Source organism: Sarcophilus harrisii, chromosome 5 (assembly GCF_902635505.1).
Source record: "Sarcophilus harrisii chromosome 5, mSarHar1.11, whole genome shotgun sequence".
Classification (NCBI taxonomy): Eukaryota; Metazoa; Chordata; class Mammalia; order Dasyuromorphia; family Dasyuridae; genus Sarcophilus; species Sarcophilus harrisii.
Window position 1 is genome coordinate 111,435,256 of NC_045430.1, and position 26,681 is coordinate 111,461,936.

The 26,681-nt window shown below is 32.8% G+C and overlaps 1 protein-coding gene across 1 annotated transcript in view; it reads left to right on the top strand.

The window, feature by feature from the left end:
• Positions 1-26,681, top strand: part of DERA (deoxyribose-phosphate aldolase) — a 118,002-nt gene that overhangs the window by 31,407 nt on the left and 59,914 nt on the right. Inside the window, exons 2-5 of the mRNA XM_012550691.3 lie at positions 367-464; positions 2,272-2,419; positions 14,905-15,000; positions 16,594-16,728. Coding sequence (XP_012406145.1) covers positions 367-464; positions 2,272-2,419; positions 14,905-15,000; positions 16,594-16,728 — 477 coding nt within the window. The remainder of the gene's footprint in view (positions 1-366; positions 465-2,271; positions 2,420-14,904; positions 15,001-16,593; positions 16,729-26,681) is intronic.

Below are 26,681 nucleotides of genomic sequence, written 5' to 3' on the forward strand. Positions count from 1 at the left end.
GATTTAGAACCATCCACTATAGAACACATATTTTCTAATACCTTCAAGCATTCATTCATAATATTTTGAAAAGTCTTTTGAGACTGCTTTTGGGCTACATATCATAGGATTTTCTTGGACAATTTTGTGGAGGTAGTATGACCTACTAAAAAATACTGCACATCTGGAAGACTTTTGTGGGAGTATCCTTTGAGCAATGAATAACTCATTTCAGGTTATTTAATTTTAGTCTATTCATGAAGTGATACATTTAAATTTAAGTACTTTGGATTAATTTAAAAACTTTATTTTTATTAAGAAGTCATATATATATTCATTTGTATATGTGTATGCATACACACACGTCTATATTTTTTCCCTTTTTAGACATTACCTGGATTTCTAATGTACAAGTGAACCAACCAGCAGTTTTAAGACGTGCAGAGCAAATCCAAACTCGAAGAACTGTCAAAAAGGATTGGCAAGTAAGTGTTGGTGAACATTCTGCTTTTTTTGTCTTAAATACCTAGACTCCTCCTTTAAGGCCATAATATTAAATTTTCCTCAAGATTGATTCTGAAGTTAAACACATACACACACATACACACACACACACACACACACACACACACACATGCACGCACGCACGCGTGTGTGTGTGCGCGTGTGCATGACTCATTAATTAAGAGTAAGGTTTTGAAGACTTTAGAAAAAGTTGTCTATGACTCATTAATTAACCCATTAGTTAAAGGGAAGGTTTTGGAAACTTTGGAAAAATCTAAACCAGTCTTCTTTTTTATCCTCTTGAGAATTACCTATCCTTAGTCTATGATGTTTGGTTTGAAGAAAAGATGATTGGATTAGAGAAGAATAATATATTTAAACAAAGTAAATATTTTATTTTAGTGGCAAAACTGCAAATGACTTTGAGATAGATTTATCATAAAATATATCTTTCCCAAATATACATTCATTGGTTATTTTATATTTTAATTATATAGCAGTAAATTCTGAATCTTTCTGGTTACTGTTGTGGCTGTCAGGTATAAGAATTAGCTTCCTCTGACCATCTTCATTTCATTTTAAGGATCTTAAGCACATGTGGTTTTTGCATTTTTTTTTAATCTGTTCTTTTTCACAAATAATTTTTATAATTCACAGAGCTCAGTTTCATGGAATAATTAATAAATAATGGATTGGTTAATTACTCCTATTGGGTGCTAAGCCCAGAGAATGTAGACTTAATTTCATGAAGTATATATCTTACGAAGTTTGTATTAGAATCTTCTGGGGTAGCATTTCATGCTTCAACTGAACCATGTTCAGTTTAAAGTTCTTGAGGTGAAATTATTCACTTGGAATTAGCCATAAAATGTGACTTATTTTTAAAGTCAAAATAGAACAAAATGGAAAACCCATTGAACATCTGTGTTCAACCATTTTTATAGCATTTGTCATTTTAGAGGTCATAGAATTTTATATCTGGAGGGGACCTTAGAGATCATCCAATACAACCTTCTCATTTTATGGATGAGGAAATTAGGCTCAGAGAAGTTAAAAATCATAGAAGTAGTTGTGACTAGTGGGTTTTAAAAATAGGTACTGACTCCAAACCCATTGCTTTTTTTTCCCTGTATACCCTATAGACTTGTTTTTTTTTTAAACAAAAAAAAAAAAAAAAAAAAACAAAGCACAGCATTAAAATAAGATTGAAGAAATTTTTCTATTTATTGTAATCTCATATTCTAGAATAGTGATGAGTATAGAGAGATCAAATGGGCATAGTATGATTGATTTATTGGTATGATGAAGACATAGGATATAGGATACTTGACCTAGAAAGGTTTTAGATAGAATTATATAGTCCAGATGTGGAGATCTAAAACCTGTATTTAGAGAAGTGACTAGATTGGGAATTTGGGGGACTTGGGTTTGAATTTTGACTTTTGACTCTTGTTACCTCCATACTGTAGAAAATCAGTTGACCTAATGAGAGGATTGAACTAAATGGCTTTTTTAAGGTCCCTATCATTCTAAATCTATGATACCACCACTTTTTGCTTTTATCCTGATTATTGTATTTTCTTTTTATATATTGGTTTTCCTTGATTTTTAACTTTAATAACAATGTTCAAAATTTAACTTTTAGCCAGACAATATATTATACATCTGAATCTTCTTGTGAAGTGAAATCTTTAAATTTCATTGTTTATATCTGATTAGCTGCAATAATTTGAGTGAAAGTGATTTTTCTTTCTATATGAATTTTTCTTTTTTTTCTCCCTAATATAGGCTGCTTGGCTCCTGAAAGCTGTTACCTTTATTGATCTTACTACACTTTCAGGTGATGACACTTCTTCAAATGTGCGGAGGCTTTGTTATAAAGCCAAGTATCCAATTCGGGAAGATCTTTTGAAAGCTTTGAATATGCAAGATAAAGGTAATGCTCCTGAAAATATATAGTTTATAATGAGTAAGCATGAGGCGCAAATGAATTATAAAATGAATTAATAATAATGATAAATTCCTTTTCAACAACCATCATGAAGAAATGAAAGACCATTAATTCTAAAGTCAGATGTATTTTCAAATCACATATGTTACATTTAAAACCACTATGACCTTGGGCAAGATGCTTAGTCTAAACCCCAGTTTCCTTTTCTGTAAAATAAGGAGGTTGCATCCAACCTTCTTAAAAAACCTCCAAAAAAAAAAGTCTGGGGGGTATACAGGGGAAAAAAAGCAATGGGTTTGGAGTCAGTACCTATTTTTAAAACCCACTAGTCACAACTACCTCTATGATTTTTAACTTCTCTGAGCCTAATTTCCTCATCCATAAAATGATGAGATTATCTTCAAGGTCTCTTCTAGCTCTAAACTATTGTTATATTATTCTACCCTGAGGCCAGAAATTTCTGTGCCCATGTATTTTGCCTGTTTTAATATTAATTCCCAGCTCACTCTGGTAAAAATTTCCAACACATATTGCCTGGCTGAGTTCCACTACTTTATTTCTTGAGCAAATAGTTTAGTTGGCTTATCTAAAGAATGAAGCCATGCAAGGAACTGGAAACTGAGTGGATGCCCATCGTCTGGAAAATGACTGAATAGGTTATGATATATGAATATAATGGAATATTGTTGTTCTATGAGAAATGATGAGCAGGCTGATTTCAGAAAAGCATGGAACGACTTACAGAAACTGATGCTAAGCAAAGTGAGTAGAACCAAGGGAATGTTGTACACAGCAACAACAAGATTATGTGATGATCAACTGTGATGGACTTGGCTCTTTTCAACAATGAGGTGTTTCAAAGTAATTCCAATAGACTTGTGAAGGAAAGTGCTATCTACTTAAGAGAGAAATATGGAGACTAAATGTGAATTATACAATAATGTGAATCATAAATAATGGGTTGGTTAATCACTCCTATTGGGTGCTAAGCCAAGTATAGTATTTTCACCTTTTTATTGTTATTTGCTTGAGTTTTTTTCCTTTCCTGCCTTTATCCCTTTTGATTCGATTTTGTGTGTGTGTGTGTGTGTGTGTAGTATGATGAATATGGAAATGTGTTTAGAAGAAATGCATGTTTAACCTTTGTCAGATTGCTTTCTGTCTTGGGAGGGGGCAAGGAGAGAATAGAGAGAAAAATTTGGAACACAAGGTTTTGTAATGGTGAATATCTTTACATGTATTTGGAAAAATAAATACTATTAAAACAAATGAGGAAACTGAAAAAAAAATGGAGCAATGGTTTTTCCTGTGGCATCCTCTAATACAAATGCGTTGGGAAATTTTTGCTTCAGAGGAAGTTTGGCATGGTGGATAGGAACCTAAGAGTTGGGAAAACCTGGCTTTAAGTTTTACCTTTGACATACTTAGGATATGTGGATACTTTATTAGTGTCCCAGGTAACTCTCTTTAGATTATTGCAGTAGTTTAAGCATTGGACTTGGCATCAAGAATTTGAATCCCATCAGAAACCATGTGACTTTGAGCAGGTCATTTAATCTCTTTGGTCCTCAGTTTCTTCCTCTTTAAAATAAGAGGACTAGAGCAGATGACCTCTTTGTGAGTTTGTAAATGGTTACTGATCTGCATTGGATCTTACTTAGAAATCACAGCTCTAGACCCCATCTCCCCAAAAGACAACAGGACTTCTAGCATAAAGAATGAAGGAGACATAATTCCCTTTGAAACCCCAGCTTGGTTGATATAGTCATAAGATTTGGTCATAGATGATGACATTTTGATGTCATAACAAAGTAGCTACAAAAAGACATCCACATCAGTGTTTCTTTTATGCTTAATGGCTTCTTAAGGTCCTTTTCAGATCTATGATCCTATGATGTAAAAATGAGTCCTCTACGTTTATTAGAAGTGAAGCAATGTTATGGGTGAACCCTAAACCAACCATAACTTTGAAGGCCATTAGAAATCTGCATCAGACATGTCCAAACTGAGAAGTGGAAAAAGAATGCTTCTGATGAGAGGGAATTGCTTTTGTGGAAGGATAGACTCTGACACACACACACTCTCTCTCATTATTGAAGTTTATTTTTAATACACATTGCTTTATGAATCATGTTGGGAGAGAAAAATCAGAGGAAAAAGGGAAAAACCATGGGAGAGATTTTATTTTAAAAAGCAGAAAAAAGAAGTGAACATAGCATGTGTTGATTTACATTCAGTCTCTATAGTTCTTTTTAACTGAACTACTGAGAAGAACCAAGCCTTTTGTAGTTGATCATCACACAGTCTTGCTGTTAATGTGGACAACAGATTTTTTTTTAAAAAGCAGAATAAAGAAGTGAACATAGCATGTGTTGATTTACATTCAGTCTCTATAGTTCTTTTTAACTGAACTACTGAGAAGAACCAAGCCTTTTGTAGTTGATCATCACACAGTCTTGCTGTTAATGTGGACAACAGATTTTTTTTTAAAAAGCAGAATAAAGAAGTGAACATAGCATGTGTTGATTTACATTCAGTCTCTATAGTTCTTTTTAACTGAACTACTGAGAAGAACCAAGCCTTTTGTAGTTGATCATCACACAGTCTTGCTGTTAATGTGGACAACATTCCTGGTTCTTCTTGTTTCACTCAGCTTCAGTTCATGTAAGTCTTTCCAGGCCTTTCTAAAATCAGCTTGTTCATCATTTTTTATAGAACAGTAATATTCCATTTATCTTCATGTACCACAGCTTGTTCAGCCATTCCTCAATTGATGAGCATCCACTTCTTTTCCAATTCTTTGTTACCACATAAAGAGCTGCTATGAACATGTGGGTCCTTTTCCCTCCTTTATGATTTCCTTGGGGGTATAGACCCAGTAATGGCTCTGCTGGATTAAAGGGTATGCACGATTTTATAACCCTTTGGACATAATTCCAGATTGCTCTCCAGAATGGTTGGATCATGTCACAATTCCACCAACAATGCATTAGTGTCCCAGTTTTCCCACATCCCCTCCAACGGTTATTATTATCTTTTCCTGTCATCTTAGCCCATCTGAGAGGTGTGACTTTCTCTCTATCCCTGATTGGCCATGTTACTTTTAGACATAGTCACTTGTATGATAGGAGACAATCCATTCAGCAGGGAGCTGAGATGAATCCATGGGACAGGAATATATACAGAGAGGTAATCATATGAGGAAGTTAGTGGTTTTGAGAAATGAGACTCCTGGTGGTAGAAAAGATAACCAGCTTTGAGGCGTAAACCTTGGAAACTCAGCTGAGAACTCACCCAGAGATGTTGCATATAAGGATAGCTGCAAGATATTCTATGAAGGGAGAATGGACTAATAAGCTTTGTAGTACCAGGTGCTGATGATTGCCATTTGTATCCTATATCTGTGCCATACTACAATTGGATTCTAAATTTAACCCCCTCTTTCTATGGATATTGTATGTATTTGTTGGGAAGTTTATCTTAGATTCATGGAGGAATGTTTTATAGTCATTGTTTTTACTTTGCCATCTTAGTGAATGCCTTTCCTAAAAGCAAATTATGTCTGTTGGTTGATTGTTAGTGGATAATATATCAGTTGCGTCTTTTGTAACTAGGAGAGTCATTCACAGGGTTAACTCTAGAGCCTGAGTAATTTGTTTTTCCCTGGGAACTTAACCTGCAAAACTGTGAATGAGAAATCTAGAGTAACTCAGATGGGGTGTTACATTAGAAAGTAAATCCCAGTCGATATATTCATAAGAAAACATGCTCCAAATCACTACTGATTAGGGAAATGCAAATTAAAAGAACTCTGAAGTATTATCTCAAACCTTAACATGACACAAAATGAAAATAATAAATGTTGAAGAAGATGTGGGAAAACTGGAACACTAATATACTGTAGGTAGAGTTGTGAACTGATCCAATCATTTTGGAGAGCAATTTGGAACTTTATACAGAGAGCTATAAGATTGTGATAACCCTTTGATCCAGCAATACTGTCAGATCATTAAAAAAACAAACAAACAAAAAACTAAAAAAGACCCACATGTACAAAAATATTTATAGCAGCTTTTTTTTGTGGTGGTAAAGAATTGGAAATTGAGGGGATGCCCATGAATTGGGGAATGGCTGAACAAATTGTGGGATATGAATGTAATGGAAAGCTATTTTCTACAAGAAATGATGAGCAAACAGATTTCAGAAAAACCTGAAAAGACTTGCATAAACTGGTGCTGAGTGAAGTGAGCAGAATCAGAACATGTTAAACAATAATGGCCATGTTGTATAGTGATCAACTATGATAGGCTTAGCTCTTCTCAGCAGCAAAATGATCCAAAACAATGATCATGATGGAAAGTCATGATGGAAAATACTATACACATCCAAAAGAGGCATGGAGTCTAAATGCAGATCAAAACATACTATTTTCACTTTTTTTTTTCTTTCTCCTGGTTTTTCCCTTTTGTTCTGATTCTTCTTTTATAACATGACTAACGTAGAAATGTGTTTAACATATTATAACATGTATAATCTATATCAAATTGTATTGGGGAGGGAGGGAAAAAAATTTGGAACTCAAAATATTATAAAAAATGAATGTTGAAAACTATTTTTACATATAATTGGAAAATATATTATTCAGTGGGACAAAAAAATCATAGAACCATAAATATCTAAGAGTGGAAAGAAAGGAAAGACAAAAGGAAGGAATTAAGCACTTATTAATAAGTACATATTAAATACTATGTGCCAGATACTACACTAAACACTTCAGAAATATTATCTCATTTCATCCTCACAATAATCCTGGGAGGCAGGTGTAGTTATTATCCTTATTTTATAATTGAGGAAACTGAGGCGAACAGAAGTTAAGGGACATCCAAGAAGGTTAGGTTTTCCTGATTCCAGGTGCAATGACCTGTTCACTCTACTATCTGCTTCTAAGAAGGCAACTTAGAATTCATAGCATATTTTATAGATGAGAACAAAGGTATCTATAAAGAAAAAAATGACTTCCTCAAACATATAGAGACTAGTTGTGGTAGAGTCAGGACTAGAAACCTCAGTCTTATTATTCCTGGTTTGCTCCCATACTGCCTTTTGATTTTTAGGGACAATTTCTTCCAAAGGAATTTATGGTCACAGGGAAATGTCTGTACTTCCCAATTCCTAAATCTCTTTATTTCCTGTTTCCATACAAATCAAAGCATTAATGAGTTGACTCCATAGCCACATGAGAATCAGTTTTATTTTTTTATAAATAAAGAATAAGGTATTTATTAAATGCTACATACCAGCTATTATGGTAAGCACTGGGAATAGAAATACAAGCAAGGAGCTTACATTCTAACAAGGGAAAAGAACAAATAAAAGAGAACATAAAATGAGAAGGGGAGGACTTTAGAATCACGGTTGGGAAATGGCCAGAAAATGAATCATAACCCAGATATATAAAGTATTTTTTTTTTAAGACTAAGTTCACAGTAAACTTTTAAGTATAAAATACCAATGGGAAATACTTGGTCATATTATATGGTCAGTTCTTTAAATGACATTGAGCCATATTTTTCCCATAGTTTATATGAAGAACTTTTAAAGAATCCTTTGTGTGTTAATGTTATGAATCCATTCAACAGTCTGATAGGCACTTCTCAGAATGACATTTTTAAATATACAAAGTAAAATACATAGGATTACAAAGGAAGTCAATTAAATTAGTAGACACTTATTAGAATATTAAATAACTTCAAGTTCATGGACCCCAAAATAAATCCTATTTTAAGAGACCTTAGAATTTACCTAATTGTTTTACAGATAACAATAGTAAGGTCATAAATTCAGAGAATTAGAACTGGAAAGGATTTCACAGGGAAATTACTTACCCAAGATTTTAGCTAGAAGTAGTAGAATTGATGTTAAGGATAGATTTTCATTCCAACCATAGAATGTTTTTTGCCATCATAAAATTTTACCATGAGAGGCAGCACTGGAAATTTTGAGTTGTTATGAACTAGATATAATTTAGGTAGGCCCAGGACTTTTGGAAGCTTAATTTGTCACAATGTTTTAATGAGAACAATGTCGCCTTAGAATTGTGAAAGTTTGGAGGAAGAGTGCTATAATTAAGCTAGATATAATGCTATAAATAATTTTTAAAAAAATTTAAGGAAGATTGGGGTCCATTGTTTTAAAAATTTCCAGGGGGTATTCATTTTGTTGATGAATTATTATTACTATTTCCATTATAGTTGTTTGCAGTTTAAAATTCCTTCCAAGCTTCATTTGGGGAATCAAAGTGTCATTCTGATCTTCAAACTTAAAAGGATATTATTTTACATTTATTCCATTTACATTTCAATTTATTAGATTTGGCTCAACATTATAGCCTGTCAAAATCTTTTTGGATGCTGACTTTCATTCAGTCTGCTCACTATGTGTGCCAGCTTTCTGTCATTTGCAAATTTGATAAGCATGCCGTCTATGACTTTATCACAGTGATTGATAAAAATGTTAACTGGAAAAGGGCCGAGTACAGATCCCTTGGGGTTGGGGAAAAGATACTCTACTGGAGACATCTTTCATAATTGACATCAAACCGTTATTGACTATTTTTGGGGTCTGGCCATTTAATGAATTCCAAATCAAACTAATTGCACTGCCGTGGAGGCTCATTTCTCCATATTTTCTTTAAGAATGACATGTAAGATTTTATTAAATATTTTGCTAAAATCTAAGTAAGTTCTATTTACATTATTTTCCTATTCTATTAATTACTTCATAAAAACAAATAAGCTTAGTCCAACTTAGACCTATTATTCTTGATTATGTCATTGACTTGTTGCAATCACTATTTTCTTTTCTTATATATTTATTGTTCCAGAATATTGTCAGGAATTGAAATGAAGCTCATTGGACTATACTTTTTAGAATTCTTTATTCTTTAAAAAAACAAACAAAAAAAAGCAGATGTTCCCTTTTCTAATCCTGTGGTTCCTCCCATTCTCCATGATCTTTCAGAGATCTATCACGTCTGCTAGAGAATATATTTCAGTGTGCTGGAGAATATAATTATCTCTTCTGCATTGCAGTAGTTACGGGTGCAGTACCACCATGATCTGGAAAATCTTCATAAAATTTTTCAACCTTTCCTTCAGAGCAGAAAAGAAGTCTGATTTTTTTCTTTTTCTTTTATGGATTATTTATAGTATCTTATTGTAAAATTTGGGTTAAATATTTGGTCACAGACTTTGTGTTATCTGCAGCTTTTGCAAAACTCTCCCAAATTTTCTATTTCATTTTTTATGCTGAATGGCGTTATATCAAAAGTCAAAAAGTGGAAGAGGTAATGTAATTCACTTAATCCTGGTGACTTGGATGACCTGATATCAGGAAGATCTGAGTTGAAATGTGTTCTCAGACACACGTTAATTATGAGACCCTGGTCAAGTTACTTTATCCTATTTTCCCCAGTTTCTTCATCTGTAAAATGAGTTGGAGAAGAAAATGCCAACCCCACCCCATTGTCTTTCCAAGAAAATCCCAAATGAAATCGTGAAGAATTGGACATGATTAAAAAGAATGAACCATTCTTCAAAGATTGTAATGTGTAATGTGCTACATATAGCATCATCTAAAGAATATCATTGAAAATGTAAGCCTTTGTCTTAGGAACAACTTTGGGATCATTAAAATCATATCCCAATTTTCCAAAGGCAAACCAGCTTACTCCTTCCTTTCTGTTTAATTTTGAACTCAGCTCATTGTCCAGAAGCAATGTACTAACGACTAATCAATACATTGGTGAGTTATTTGTCCAAATGCATGTGAAAGTCTGAACACTAGACAGTCTTTATTCATTAAACTTTTTTAGTGTGAAGAGCTAGCACACTTTTCAGTGTTATGGGGTTGACACTCCTGTTTGCAGTTAACATACTGATTATATCTGGTGAACTTTACCACTGATAGCAGGAATTTTCAACCTTTTTTGTATAGTCTGGTGAAGACAATGGACTATTCAGTATATATATATATTTAAATATATAAGATAAAATACATAGGATTACATAGGCAACTAGATGGCAGAATGGTTAGAGTGCAGGGTCTATACTAAAGGAAGACTTGAATTCCAAGGTAGTCTTAGACACTTACTTATTAGCTATCTCACCCTGAGTAGGACATTTTCTTCTGTTTGCCTCAGTTTCCTCAACTGTAAAATGGGGATAAGAATAGCACCTACTAAGAATAGCACTTACTTCTTAGGTTTATCTGAGATAAGTGCTTGGCATAAATTGAATTCTTAATACTTTTTTCTTTTCCTTTTTTATAGAAGAAACCAATTATATTGAAAGGAAATTATATATATAAAGAAAGGAATCTATGAACCCTAGGTTAAGAATCCTTTTTTTTTTTTTTATTGGAAATTCCTCTTATATTTGGATTCTATAGGGCATCCCCAGCAGTGGTAGCAAATCATTTTGGCAAATATATATATATATATATATATATATATATATATATATTTGCCAAAATGATTTGCCAAATATATATATATATTTGCCAAAATGATTTGCCAAATATATATATATATATTTCTGATTTTTATGTCTCTATAAATAAATATTAATCATCAAGAGGGTATTATACTGTTATCTCCATTACATATTTAGAGTGGACTTGTATGATTTTGTCTTTAATATATGTGTGGAAAATTGGTTGGAAGAAAGCCTCTAAAGTGAAATTTTACCTTACCCAATCAAGTGCTGCTTTCTATTTCGACAGATTGTTGGGCTTGGGGTCAGGAAGATCTGAATTCAAATTCAGCCTAAATGTGTTACAATTCACTTAACTCTTTTCTATGATGGAGATAGTAATTGCCTTTATATCTTAGGGTTATTGCCAGAATTAAATGAGGTAATATTTTTAAAGTGCTTAGCAAAATGCCTGGTAAATAGTAAGCACTAAGTAAATGCTTATTTCCTTCCATCATATTCCTTTTAATCAATTGTATGATTGTGGAACTATATTTTTTGAAAGCTTTCTTGTTTTCACGAAAGTCACAGAAAATAATTGATTTGTGTGCCAGTATCTGTTATAGAGAATAGGGAGATATTTGCTACAAGGAACTTGATAAAAACCTTCAAATCAAATAAACATTTATTTCATTACTTGATGATTTTAGTGCAAAGGTAGGTGTAAAAAAAGTTAGTGAAAAACATATGTCATGAATACTTCTCTTGAGAAGCAGGTTAGGAGGCTCTGTATGTGAAAGAAACTAAATAGTATCATTAAAAATGATTTTTTGATTTGGTCAATCCAGCATGCATCCAATAAGGGCCTATTGTGTGTCAGACCTTATGCTAAGCACTGAGGATACAAAGAAAGGGGAAAAAAAAATCCCCAAAATAAATAAATTAGCCAACAAAATCTAGAAAAGGAAAAAACCCCAAACAAACCTGGCTGTGAGTATGGAAATAATTTCCAAATAAATTTTCTCTGCAGTCAGTTTACAAATTTATAATAGATCACTGGAAAGAAAATAATTATCAAATTAGGAGAAATAATTAATATAAAAAAATATAATGTGTAATTGAGATAACTCTATCCAGAGCTATTTAGACAAGTTCATGATGTTGAAAAATAGGAAATGCATGAGAGAGCAGACTTCGACGTAGATTACTTCCATTTCTTAAGGAAGTTTAACCAGGGTTTATTGATTACTACAATAAAAAGAACAAGTGAGTCTAAAAACTAGCTCATTAAACCAATATTTGATGTCTTCACCAATCAGAGAAATGAAAGTGAAGGGCAACACTGGTTTAGAGTATAAATTCATCTTTAAGATCTTCTGAAGTAAAATAGTAGAAAAATAAAATAGGAGTCTACAAAAGAAAGAAAAATTTATAGAAAGCCTGATGAGGCACTCATCAAGTAAAGTCATCCTGAAGGTGTGTCTAAGGATGAAACTGGAAAATGGATAATAGATCAAAAAAAGACTTTTACAGATTTCTATAACTTTTTTTCTTTTTGCTATCACTGACAGTTACCTTGTTAGAACTGTAACATCACAGACTTGTTATGTACTGAGGCAGTAGAAGCAAATATGGATATTTTTTTTCCCTTAGAAGTCAAAAATAAAAAAAGTTAGAGTAGACCATGTATAGACAGAGTTTTTGCACAGGAAATGACATAATTTTGAGGATATTGAAGGGTGATTTTATTTTATTTTATTTTATTTTTTATTTATTTATTTTTTATTTAATAGCCTTTTATTTACAGGTTATATGCATGGATAACTTTACAGCGTTAACAATTGCCAAACCTCTTGTTCCAATTTTTCACCTCTTACTCCCCACCCCCTCCCCCAGATGGCAGGATGACCAGTAGATGTTAAATACATTAAAATATAAATTAGATACACAATAAGTATACATGACCAAAACATTATTTTGCTTAAAAAAAGAATCAGACTCTGAAATAATTTACAATTACTTGTGAAGAAATCAAAATATGGCATAAATATAGGGATTAGAATTCATTAATGGTTTTGTTATCTCCCAAAGTTCTTTCTCTGGGCATAGTTGTTCAGTTCATTACCTCCATTGGAAATGATTTGGTTGATCTTTTGCTAGGATGGCCGGTCCATCAGAACTGGTCTCAAATATATTTTTTGAAGTATATAATGTCTCTTGGTCCTGCCTTCCTCAGCATCAGTTCATGAAGTCTCTCCAGGCCCTGAAATCATCCTGTTGGTCATTTCTTGAACATAATATTCCATAATATTCATATAACACAATTTATTCAGCCATTCTCCGATTGATGGACATCCATTCAGTTTCAGTTTTCTAGCCACTACAAAAGGGCTGCCACAAACATTATTTGGTCCCTTTCCTTCTTTATAATCTCTTTGGGATATAAGCCCAGTAGTAACACTGCTGGTGAAAGTATGCACAGTTTGATAACTTTTTAGCATAGTTCCAAACTACTCTCAAAATGGTTGGATTAGATTTCACAATTCCCCCTGATCAATTCCCATTTTCCCACACCCCTCAACAAATCATTATTTTTCCTGTCATCTTAAAATCCAATGTGTAAAAAGTATCTTAGATTTCTTAATTTGCATTTCTCTGATTAAAATGACTTGGGCATCTTTCCCTTATGAAATAGTTTCAATTTCTTCTCAAAAATTGTTTTCATATCCTTTGACCATTTTCAATTGGAGAATGGCTTTATTTTTTATAAATTAGAGTTAATTCTCTATTATTTTGGAAATGAGGCCTTTATCAGAACCTTTGCTTAAAATATTTTTCCCAGTTTATTGCTTCCCTTCTAATCTTGTCTGCATTAGTTTTGTTTGTACAAAAACTTTTCAGTTTGGTATAATCAAAATTTTCTATTTTGTGATCAGTAATGATCTCTAGTTCTGCTTTGGTCATAAAGTCTGAAGGGTGCTTTTAAAAGGTATCTGAAAGAAGAGAAGATATCCAGACCCCTCTAAAACAGCTGGTCAGCGAGAGGTACTACTGGGGCAGTTTATCCCCTACTCTTCAGATTTCCTAGGCCATGTAGGTCCCATGAAGTAGGCAGACACTAAGAATCAATGGTAGAGCAAGTTCTCTAACTCTTTCCTTTTCCTCCTCCCCTGAGCACCCGAGTCACATAGGGAGCTGTATGGGAAAAACTAACTGTCCAGCCCAGCTGGATAAGTTGGTAGTTATCAAATACTATCTTTGTGGCAAAACAGAAAATTTTCTTGGCTATTGCATCCCAAGTGCTCTAGATCTTACCTTCTGCCCTAGTGCATCAGCCTTCTTTATATATTCTTTCAATCCATATCCTTTTCAAATCTGTTTATTCATGAATTTCCCATGCAAACATTAGTCTCTAGGTGGCTCCATTTTCTTCTCACCAGAAACATTTTTACTTGTCTTTTCATAATTTCATTGTTGAGAACTTTCCATTTCTTTTGAATCTGTTTCCCCAAGGAAGGCTAAGATGAAATGATCATTTGCTCCCAAGGTTCCTTTCATATCTATTTTTTAGCAATTGATATTACTCAATCAGAATCAAGTCCAGACTAATGGTTCTGACACTTCTGTCTTTTGAAGGATAAAAACCCATTCAGGCAGGTTATAAATTTATCAACTGTTTTGAATTTGCCAGAGAAAACATATCAGTAGAGAGTCCTTGTGTCATTAGAGAATTATAATTCCCTTCCAGATTTGGAATTGGGTTTCTCAAGTTCTTTATATATTTCCCCCTATTCCCTCATGTAATTCCATGTAACAATATTGTTCTTAATTCTACCCATCTTGATCCTCACTTAAGTTTTTCTCCTTTGGTTTCTTTATATGCTCATGTGAGTATACATTCTGAGACCAATTTTATCCTTGAAACAATTCTGAGAGTTCGTAAACTTGGTTTAGAATGTATTTGTTAAATTTACAGATTTTGACTTTTTTCCTTTTTAGGTATTACCACAGCAGCTGTTTGTGTTTATCCTGCTCGTGTGAGTGATGCTGTAAAAGCCCTGAAAGATGCAGGTTGTGACATTCCAGTGGCTTCAGGTGTGATATAAAAATATCTGATGTGCAAAACTTAGATAGAGTCATATAGTTATAGTGAAGGCAGTGTAGAATAATGGTTAGAAGGCTGGCTGGTCTTAGAATAAGAAGATCCAGATATAAATCCTTCCTCTGACACATATTATATATCTGACCACAGAAAAGTCACATAAATTCTCAGTGCAGTGGACAACTCTCTAGAATTATAAGTTACTGTTGAGTTAATAATTCATATCAATAGAAGTAAGTTCCATGGTTGGAGTTCCTCACACTGATAAAATCAGAAGTCTTCATCCTCCCTTCTACCCACAAGGCAAACTATGGATACTGTTATTTGCCTGGTATGTTCAAAGTTGTATTAATGCAGTGTGACATACCATTTGTTATATGGGTTTTATTTCTTAGATGGCATTATATCATACATAATAGAAAAAATCTTGAAGATGTGTATCAGCTTTTTGTGTAACTGAAGGAAAAGTCCGAATTGTTGTCGTTTGAATTCTGTATGATGCTAGACTTCAGTTGAGCCTATTCTGTGAGATGTTATCACAATATGAGTAATTTGTTATGTGTGTATAGTATCGCCTTTTCCTCAAGGGGTCCCAAGGCACCCTCCAATTAAGGGCTCATTTCTCTTTTTGTTATATACACTTGTGCAGTTGAATTTCTTGGAAGCCTGATTCAGGCCTCTTCATTCAGCCCAACTTCCTTAGAATCTGGTGCGAAGTAAGAAATAAGCTACCTATTGAAAAAGTCTTCCCTTTCTTCATGGAAAAAGCACACTTTCCTCTAAGGCAGCAAGCCAATGTTATTTAATGCTTTGAAGTAAACACCATGAATTAACTTTGAAAATAGTCAAAATACAGGAGAACTAAAAATGCACAAAAGTTCCCAGGTTCCCTCACCATGCCATTCCTCCAATTTATTTGAATTTTTACATGTTCTCTGTATTTTTGCAACACACCGTTTTTTGATGTATATATTAGAGGCACTTTGTATCTTCCCACATAGCTGCATTTATTCACATATTCCTCTTTTTTATTTCCTATTCCTTCTACAATTTTGAGTCAGTATGTGATTCATTTCTTTTTTCGTGCATAATTTCTTTCACCTTTGCATCTTGTATCTACTTGGCAGGCTGCTGTGATTATTAGCTGCAGCAATGGTAACAGCATTATGAAAAGTTTCATAAGAGCAAGTTGAAGAGGTATAAAGCAGGAAATATAGTTATACAAGATTGGTCAACTTGACCCAGGATAAGAGCCCAAGTTATTGACTATAGATTGCAATAATTATTAAAAAAAAAAATGAACACATTTTTAATATGACACTCCCCCCCACTACTATTCAATTAGAACATCTCTACGCTTTATAGTAAAATTTTAGGTTTTTCAAGAGATATTTAGAATCAATAAAATGCCTAATGAAAAATTTTTTTCCTTTCAAATTTACTTCAAGGACTACATGAATATGAAATTTTGAAAAATTATATCCCTAGGATGATAGTTTTGCCATGTTCTTCATTTTTTTCTGACAATTTTAGTTGTAAAATTTCAGATAGATCTGTTAACTTTTTCGTTTGTTTTCCTTTAATAGTAGCTACTGGCTTTCCAGCTGGGCAGACTCATTTGAAAACTCGATTGGATGAGATAAGATTGGCTGTTGAAGATGGTGCTAAAGAAATTGATGTGGTAATTAATAGATCTCTGGTGCTCGCTGGTCAGTGGAAAGGTATGTGTTCATGTCTATTTAAGTTAAGAGTCACAAATTTGCCTCTTTGACTTAGAAAATCAATATGGTAGCACAGGACAAATAATGAGAATTTCTAGGTTTTATCCTTGTCTTTATCATCTAGTACAAATCACTGGACTCTATGAGTTTGCTCATCTTTAAAGTGGGAATAATAATCCCTCCCTACTTCATATAGTTATAAAAACTAAATTTTATCAAATATGTGAATATATTTTAAAAAACTGTTTAAGTTATTGCTGTTTAAAATGATCACTTTATGCTTAAAGACAGACTCTAGCTGCAAATGTTATCTGAGAGTGTAGTATTTTTTTTAATTAATTTATTTCTACAGAAAGATATTTTCCAAATCCATATGTCCCAAAAGTCTTAGTGAGGTTTTAAGCTTTAATAGGTTAAAGCTTAAAATTGTACTGCAGCGTTTGGCACACCCTCTATATTCCTTCTCTACCTCTACTCTTGAGAACCATTATTTTTAATAAACAGTATTTAAAAAGAAAAAAGTGCACAAAATAAACCAATATGCCAACTGAGTTTGAATAATTGTTTGCTGATTGACTGACTATGCAATATTTCACACCTATAGTTCCTCATCTTACAAAGAAAGGAAAACAGTCAACCTTTATTATAATCACATAGTTTTGGTTCTGCTTATTATACTCTGCACCAATTCATATCTTCCCGTATTTGACTTCTTCATGTTCATTGTTTCTTATGATGGAAAATACTAATTTACAACATTTTATTTAGCAATTTCTTAATTAGTAATTCTCAGTTTTCTCAATCTATTTTGACATTCTTTGCTATTACAAAAAGTACTGTCTAAAAACATTGTGTTGTATATAGGACTTTTCTCCCTATCTTTGGCCTCCTCAGGCCAATGCCTAGGAGTGGAATCAGTAGACTAAAGGATATGGATGTTTTAGGTATTTTTGCATTTCCCTTTCAAATCACTTTGGATTTGGTTGGATCAATTCACAACTCCATAGTAGTATATTAGTGATCTTGTCTTTCTGCAGCAATGTTGATTATTTTGCCTTTTGTCGCATTTTTCGCCTTTCTGGGTATGAGACAGCTATGTGGTTATATGATTTACATTTCTTTTACTAATAGTGATTTGAAGTAATTTTTCATATAGTTAGATTTATAGTTCTTTTGAGAACTGTTTGTTTATATCCTTGGCAGTAATCTAATATGTTTAATTCAAAGACATCCCTCCCCCCAAAAAAGCAATTCTTTTCTTATCCTAGTTGCTTACCTTTTGTCCATATAAAAAAGTTTTAGAATTTTGTGTAATACAAATCATATTTTTTCATCATTTGTGATCACATCCATATCTTGTTTGTTTAAAAGGGAGCATCACATATTATCTTTAAGTCTCTCTGATTCTTTAAGAAACAAGGAAATTTACCTTAAATCCAGTTACTTTAATCATTTCTAAATAACTTTTGGTTGGTCTTATGGTATCAATTAACTCAGTCACAAATGAAAACAATAAGAAATCTGATCAGCTAAGCTGTTACAAGACAAGTGGTACCCTGACATCAGGTATTTTTTTTTATCTCTGGGTCAAAGCAGTATGAGGGGGCAAGAATCATGTATATATATAGTATTTCCTTGACGTATGGGAGCCATCCTGATGTAGTAGCAATGCCTTGGAATCTTAAAATTATCTGAAGGGTATTGCATTATAAGAACATTAGAAAATAGGGAAGAATTGCTTAAGTATATAATATTTAAATAGGAGTGTATCAATAAGAATAACTTAGAGATGGAATGAGGACAAAATAGATGTGCACAAATTAGAAAAGAGCATAAATAGTTACAATAAAAATGTTATTCAAGTTATTTCAAGTTATTCAAGTTATTTCAAGATTGCATGAGCATGGAGCTGGGAGTGTGGGAATAACTTTGGAATCATAGACTTCTCCCAGCAGAGAGAGGGAAGGGTTAAAGATGAGGAGGAAATAAAGACATTAGCAGGTTAATAAACTCAGGAAACTGTGATAAGATAAATGAATATGAGATGGGATGCCATGTGGAGTGGGGAGGGGAAATGATTTATTTATTTATTTTGGAAGAGACTCGGATCAAATTAATATAAACAAAACTAATCATAGGCTATAAGTAGCTACTTAAAAGAGGAATAAGAATCAATTTTTTAAAAATGCAAATCTGAAGTTATAATTTTTATATGTAAATGGATTAAATTCCCTAACAAAAAGACTGATATCAGAATGGATCAGAAACAAAATCCAACAATTTGCTATTTGTTAAAAATTTAAAAAGAATTAAAAAAAAACAAACCAGACCTGGGATGAGGAATTTTAATAAAATTTAGTATGTACTTGGTATTCTAAAGAAAGTAGGATATGCTATCAGGCAAGACAAAAAAATTTTAAAAAATCGTATCATCAGAGGAGATAAATAAAAAAGTTATATTGTCCTTAAAAGCAAGAAAAAATGAACCAGTTTCATTATTAAATGTATGTACGAAATGATAAATAAGGGAAAAAGCTAACTGAAATGCAAAAAAAGAGGAGCACAATTCAATTATTATAGGAGACTTTAATGTTATTTCAAAGCTATATAAATCTATGTGAAAGTTAACATATAATATGTATGTGTGTGTATATATATATGTATGTATGTATGTATATGCATATATATATATATATATATATATATATATATATACACATGTATATGTATATATTTATCATGGAACAAAGTGAAAAGTTTGATTTGGAAAACTTGTGACACCCTCTGAATGAAATCACTACATATTTCTCAGAACTCCATAATGCCACAGTAAAAATGGAATAGAGAAATTATCCATAAGTATAAAGGGGGAAATATTAAATATATTCTTTATAGAGTACAATACAGTTAAACATAATCATTAATATAAGGAACAAAAAAAAAAGATTCATACTTAGAGACTAATTAACAAATATCTGAATAATAAATGAATGAAAGAACAAATTGTAGAAACAATAACTTTGTAAAAAGAGTGATCACAATGAGACAATGTATAAAAAAAAATTGTGATACAAAAAAAAGATTTTGTGATTATATACTTAAGACTGTTTTAGTCTTCAGAAGACAAATTTCCTCCGAAAACATATATTGACAAAATGTTTTTTAATTTAGAAAGGCATTGTTAAGCGCAACATTACCACAAAAGAGTAAAGTTTTCAAAGGGAGAAAAAGACAAAATGAAGAAATGATAAATCTAAATATAAACCTTTAGCTAACCTAATTTTTTTAAGTAGAAAAAACAAATTGTTAAATTCAAGAAAAGCGTAATATTCACAGTGAACAGAGAAGAAATAGAAACAATTTCCATAAACTGCTATGGTTATTTGGCAAGTATAATTGGAATAAAAGAAATGAATGATAATATATATAGAGAGACATAAAATTCCTGAACAAAACAAGAAATAGTCATTTTAAACAATTCCATCTCAGAGAATGAAAGTGAACAAACCATAAATAATCTAAGGCATAAATAAGATAAAGCATCAAAAGGCAGGGGAGGGGGATAGAGGATTCCTGATCTGGACAGATTTACAAATGAATTCTATGAAATATTTTAAAAGGAATGCTATATCTGACATTCTAAATAGTTAAGAAAGAGATCACCCTATACAACTCTTTTAATGAGACAGATGTGGTCCCAATGCCTAAACCAGGGAAAAATAAAACAGACAATGAGAAATTTATAACTAATGTATAAATGGTGTAAAAATTTTATATAACACCTAAAGGACTGAAGGTAGGTATCAATATAATTATTCATTATGACTGTTAGATTTATACCAGCATTGAAAGTAGTTGAATGTTAGAAAAACAGTATAATTAATCATAATAAAAACATATAATTATATTCATAGATGAAACATTATCAAAATATAGTATTTATCTTGAAAGGCATAGAAATGAAAAGGCCTTTTAAAATATTATATATAGTATATTTTGAAAATCAAAGATAACATTATTTGATGAGGAGAAATACTAAAAACTTTTCCCAACAGCAAGAACGCTTCCTTTCCGCATTATTATTTGACAAACTTTTAAGATTGTTAGCATTAACAAAAGAGAAAGAATTATATACATTTTGGCAAAGAGGAGATAAAATTTTATTAAAATGAACATCACATGATGGTTAACTTAGAAAAATTTAGAGACAGCAAAGAAATTATTTGTGGTGATATTAATTATTAGTAAATTAAGTAATTAATATTAATTAAGCAATTAGCTTTAGTAAATATAGGACAAAAATAAATCCACATTTTCATTATTTCTATATATAATAATAAACCTGGGGGAAAAGATAAAAAATGAAATCCCATTTCAAATATAAAGTGCTCAAAATATCTAAGATTTACCTATCAAAGAGACTCTTGAAATTACAATTATAAACCCCTCTTTAAAAAAAAATAAGTGAAGAAAAATAAATAGTGCAATATTTTAGTTATTGTCAGTAGTTTTACTAGGCCAATATAAGGAAAATTACCAGGTTACCAACATTGATTTACACATTTAATCCCATTTCAATTAAATTCCAAAGGTTTGCTAATTGAAATGGATAAAAACAGCAGTTATGAGAGAAATACTGAGAGAGTTAGTCATAGAGAAGGTTCAAGTTAAATATGCTTTTCATGTCCTTTTCAAAAGGACACAGAAAGTTCTCATACTCTGGTTGTCTGGGTGGAAAGAAAAGTTTGTCTTGGTTTACGTCAACAAGCAAATTAAGGAACACCTATGTGCCAAATACTGTGCTAAATACTGGGATTACCACAAAAGGTAAAAAAATCCCTTTCAAGGAGCTCACAGTTTAGGGGAAACAGTTATACTCAGGATATAATAAGGTAGAGATAATCTCACAGGGACAACACAAACATTAAGAAGTATCATCAAAAGTTTTTTGCAAAAGGTGGGATTTTAGTAGAGATCTGAAGGAAGCTTGGGAAGCTAGGGGCCAGTGATGAGAAAAGTAAGCATTCCAGGTATAAGGGACAGCCAGTGAGAATACTCAAAGTCAGGAGATGGAGTATTTATGATAGAAACAGCAAAGTGTGTCACTGTATTGTAGAATGCATGGAGAAGGTGGGGAATAAGATGTAAAAAGATTGGAGAGAGAGGAAGATATCAAATTGTAAAGGGCTTTGAAAGTAAAAGAGGATTTTATATTCAATCCTAAAGGTGATGGGAGGCTGTTGGTGTTTATTGAATTGGACCAGGGTTGCCCAATTGAGATAGACATTTCCTGAAGTACTTCCAAAATATCTTCTGCTGGAAATTTGCTATAATCCAAAACCCATTCAGAGGCTTGATCTGGTGTTGATGTGAAGGAAGTCAGGAAGAGCTCAAAGACCTATATATTCTCCACTATTTTGTCTCCTCCATCTTGGCTCCATCCCTTGTAAACAGCTTTGGAACATGAAAAAATGTTTTTTCTCTATTGTAGTCACTGTCTAATCTTTATTTATTTATTTTGCCACTTGGTAGAATTCTGTGAAATGCTGCTATTGCTGTTTACAAGAAAGGTGGAAAATCATGAATCAGACAGGTACTGAGAGTAACAGAAAAAGAAACTGAAATAACAAATAAACACTCAGCAAAAGATGAAATACAGATGGTTTTTCTGGGACTAATGATTGAGCAAGTTGTCAAAATTGGAAGTGGAAAAAATTGGGAAGTGTTTTATGGCTAAGATGGGACTCAGACTTTTAGACAAATTAAGAATTTTAGAGTTGAAAGAGATTAAGATTGTTTAGTTCAAATCTTGTTTGTAGCACATATTTCTTCAACTGAAGAAGTCTTTTTTCTAATGATTGAGAACTCACTACCTACCAGAATATTCTGCTTTTAGATAACTAATTCCATTTGCTGAGGAAAAAAATCTGCCTTCCTATAGCTTGTACCCATTCATCCTAATATTTCTGTCCTTGATCAAGAAAAGAAAGCAGTAATTACTGTCATCACCATGATCACTCCAAATTTAAGTGTTTTTGAGTTTGTACTACAGAATAACAATTTTGAGCTATAAAAGACTTGCCATAATTTATTATTATTAAAACTCTAGAACAGCAGGAAACATTAGGGGAGAGAAAGAGAAGGAATTAAAATTAAATTGGAATCAAAAGGTATAACATAGCTAGTATAGTCTTTTTTTTTTTTTCCTTTTGAAACCACTCACAAACCTATCAAGTTGCCTACTTTTATGAAATTTTCATGCATTCTAGGTGAAGTGTTGTTTTGCATGTGTGAATCTACAGTTTTTCCCAGCAGTCTTTTACTACTTTTTAGCATAAAACATTATTCATTCTAGGAAAGTACTATCTGTCCAGCAGTTTCATTCACTATAATTAAGAGAGAATTTTTTTTTTTTTTGTTCTTTTCAATTTGTCTTGATTTTTAGGGATGTAGAATTATTAATATCATGCATATATTTTGGAAAATGCATTTCCCTTTTTCTTTTTGGTGTTCCTAAAAGCCAGAGTTCAAATTTGACTGTTAAAATATACATATATTTTATTCACCCTTGAGATTTGTTTGCTACTACAACAGATTATAATAGGTCATTGTGGAATTGGTGCTAAAGTAGCCTGTCATTTTGGTAATATGCTATGGTTGTTACAACTCAATTTTAAAGGGATTACAAAGGTTTCACCTTTGCCCTGAGTTTATTATGCAGACTAAATGAGAAGGTGTTGACAGATAAGAAACAAATACAAATTCTATGCCTGTTTAACCACTTAACTTGAAAGAATCATTTCAGTACATTGTTTTGATCTAGTCAGAATGTCTTAGTAAAAATCATTTTTTAGAAAGAGCCTGACTGGTATTTCATTGGAATAGGGAGCTTCCAATGAACAGATTCCTTAATAATAAGATCAGCAACTGACCAAAAGTTTATAATCTTGGAGTTGCCTGGGGACACTAAGAAGTTAAATATCTTCTCTGAGTCCCATGGTCAGTAGGTATCAAAAACCAGGTTTGAATCAGTCTTTTTTGACTTCAAGACCAAATATGTCTCTAGAATGCCATATTGTCTCTCAAGAAGTCATATAATAGATAAATCTACAGAAGCACACTGTAAATTAATGTTTATTTAGGGGGACTTCATGCCTATCTAATAAGCTCTATTGGTTGATTATTATATAGAAACTTCAGTCAAAGGATTGTATAGGCCAGAATTAAAAAAAAAAAAAAGAAAAAAGAGAGAGAAGATGCAGTGCACATAAGATGGAATAAACTTATTAATGCATAGCATAATAAATTGAGAACTCAGAAGCACTTGAGATTATTATTGTACTTTATAGATGGAGAAACAAAAGTCAAGAACAATTAAATGGTTTGCCCAAAGTTACATAGCTTGTTAGTGGAAGAGTTAGTCTAAATTTACTTTTGGGATGTAATTATCCTAATTATTAGATAAAAACATCCAAAATCCTCCAACAGGTTAAGTGGCTTATGACATATTTAACATACCAATATGCAGGTTTACCAATGATACTCTTCTTGTTTTTAGAGGTGCAAGTAAGTGTACCTGTGCAGCAGTAGAGATGGCTATTGCTTGAGTTCTTTGTCTTTTAATTACTGAGAACAATTTTAAGTCCTGACAATGCTAAAATTTTTCTCCCCCACTCATTAGTTGATATCAACTCATTAGAGTTGATTCCAGAGATCTCTGATGCTCTACCAACTACTTGAATACAACCATTATATCTCCTCTTTGTTCTTTCTCTTTCTTTCTCTCTCTCTTTTTTTTTTTTTGGCTGAAGCACTTGGGGTTAGGTGACTTGCCCAGGGTCACACAACTAGGAAGTGTTAAGTCCCTGAGGTCAGATTTGAACTCAGGTCCTCCTGACTTCAGGGCTGGTGCTCTATCTACTATCTAGATAGCACATGTAGCTGCCCCCCACTCTTGTTTTCTCAAATGAGATCAATATTTGTAATGTATAAACACAGTGATTGGTACTTATTAAGTGCTTAATAAATGCTTCTTCTTCTCTTTCTCTCTTCTTTTCTCCGAACTAAATCACCACAGTTTCATCAACTAGTATTAATATGGAATGACCCCAAGGCCCTTCATTATCCTATTTGCTGTTCTTCAAATACTTTCTATCTTATCAATGTTTTTCCTAAAATGCAACATCCAGAACTGAACATATTACTCTTGGAGTCTGATCTTAAGACTAGAGTAGAACAGTTCTCTTCATAATTCTGGTCACCGTGCTGTTTCTAGTCAGAAGTCTAAGGACTCAGTCAGTCACTCAATTTACATTATGTGCTAGGCACTGTGCTGGGAGCTGGGAATACAAAGAAAAAAGCAAAAATCAGTCTCTACCCATAATGAGCTGAGATTAAAAAAAAAAAAAGATTAGTCTTAGCACATTGCTGATTCCTAAAACTCCCTAGTGCCTTCTAAAGAAGCAACTATCTTGCCATCTCTTCCTTATGTATACTTATGAAGCTGATTATTTTGAGCCCAAGTAAAGACTTTATAATTCTCTTAAATTTTAGATTGAAAGAGAACATGATTTTGTGCATAGAGGGTTACCTAGGATCAGAAATGTCCAGTTATTATCCTAATAATAAAACATAAAAACTCTGTAACAATTTACTAGAATCCGTTTAACCACTCACTGTCTTGGGTGACTCTACTAAGACTTTTAACTTATTAGTTTTTAATATACTTGGGTGAAAGGAGTTCCCACCCTTGGAATCCCCTACAATAATGAAATCAAAACTCATGAACCACACACATAAAAAAATTAAGATAATACATTCAACCCAATATTCTAAGCCATGAAGACCTTTTTGAGTCCTAACCAATTTCTGAGGTTAGTTAGCCCTCCTAAGTTTTCTCTTAGTTTTCAGTACTATATTGTTAACTAATAGCATTGTTAGTTCACTTGATGGATAAAACTTTCTGTGTGCCTATCTGTCTCTGGGATGGGGCAGGTAGGAGATACCTATTTGATAAATTTCATAATTAAAATATTTAAACACCAATAATATAATTAGCTTAGACTACCATACCCATTTTCATAAGATTACAGATTTAGAGATTACTGAAAAATAAAATTTGGGTGACTTTCTTTCTCTTCTTCCTCTGTTTTTCCCTCCTCTCTATTTTCTACTTTCTTTTTCCCTCTCATCTCCTCCCCTTTCTTCTCTCCCATTCCTCCCTTCCCACCTTCCTCTCCTCTCCTCTTTCTGTTTTCCATTTTTCTTTTCCTGTTTCCCTTTCCCCTTTTCTCCCTTCCTTCTCTCACCTTCCTTCCTTGCTCCTTCCCTCCCTTCCTTGTTCCCTTTCTTTCTTCCTTTCTGCTTTCCTTCCAGCCTTCCTCTCTCTCTTTTTTCCTTCCCCTTCCACCCTCCTTTCATTTCTTTCTTTCCTTATATACTTTCTTCTTTGCCAGTTTCCCATTCTTCCTTTCTTCCCTCATATGCCTGTTTCTCTTTTTCTTTTTCCTTCCTCCCTTCCTTCTCCTTTCCTCTTTTTCATTCCTCTTACCCAGCCTTCTTTCCTTCCCTCCTTCTCTTCTTGCTCTTTCTTTCCTTTCTCCCTCCCCTCCTAATTCCCTTATTGGCAGAATTAAGCCTTCAGCAAATGAGAAGGGAAGGCATCAGACATTTATGAAGCACTACTGTGTGCCAAGTAGGGGCAGGAGATGGCACAATGCATAGAATTCTGATCCTGGAGTCAGGAAGACTTATCTTCCTAGGTTCAAATCTGGCTTGATACACCTACTTGATACAATCCTATGAGGTAGAGTACAATTACTTCAATTTTACACTTGAGGAAATTGAGGCAGATAGTGATCAAGTGACTTGCCTATGGTCACATCACTAATTAGTACCTGAAGCTTGATTTGCTGTGCCACCTCTCCTGCACCAAATCTAGTCTCCACAGGAAC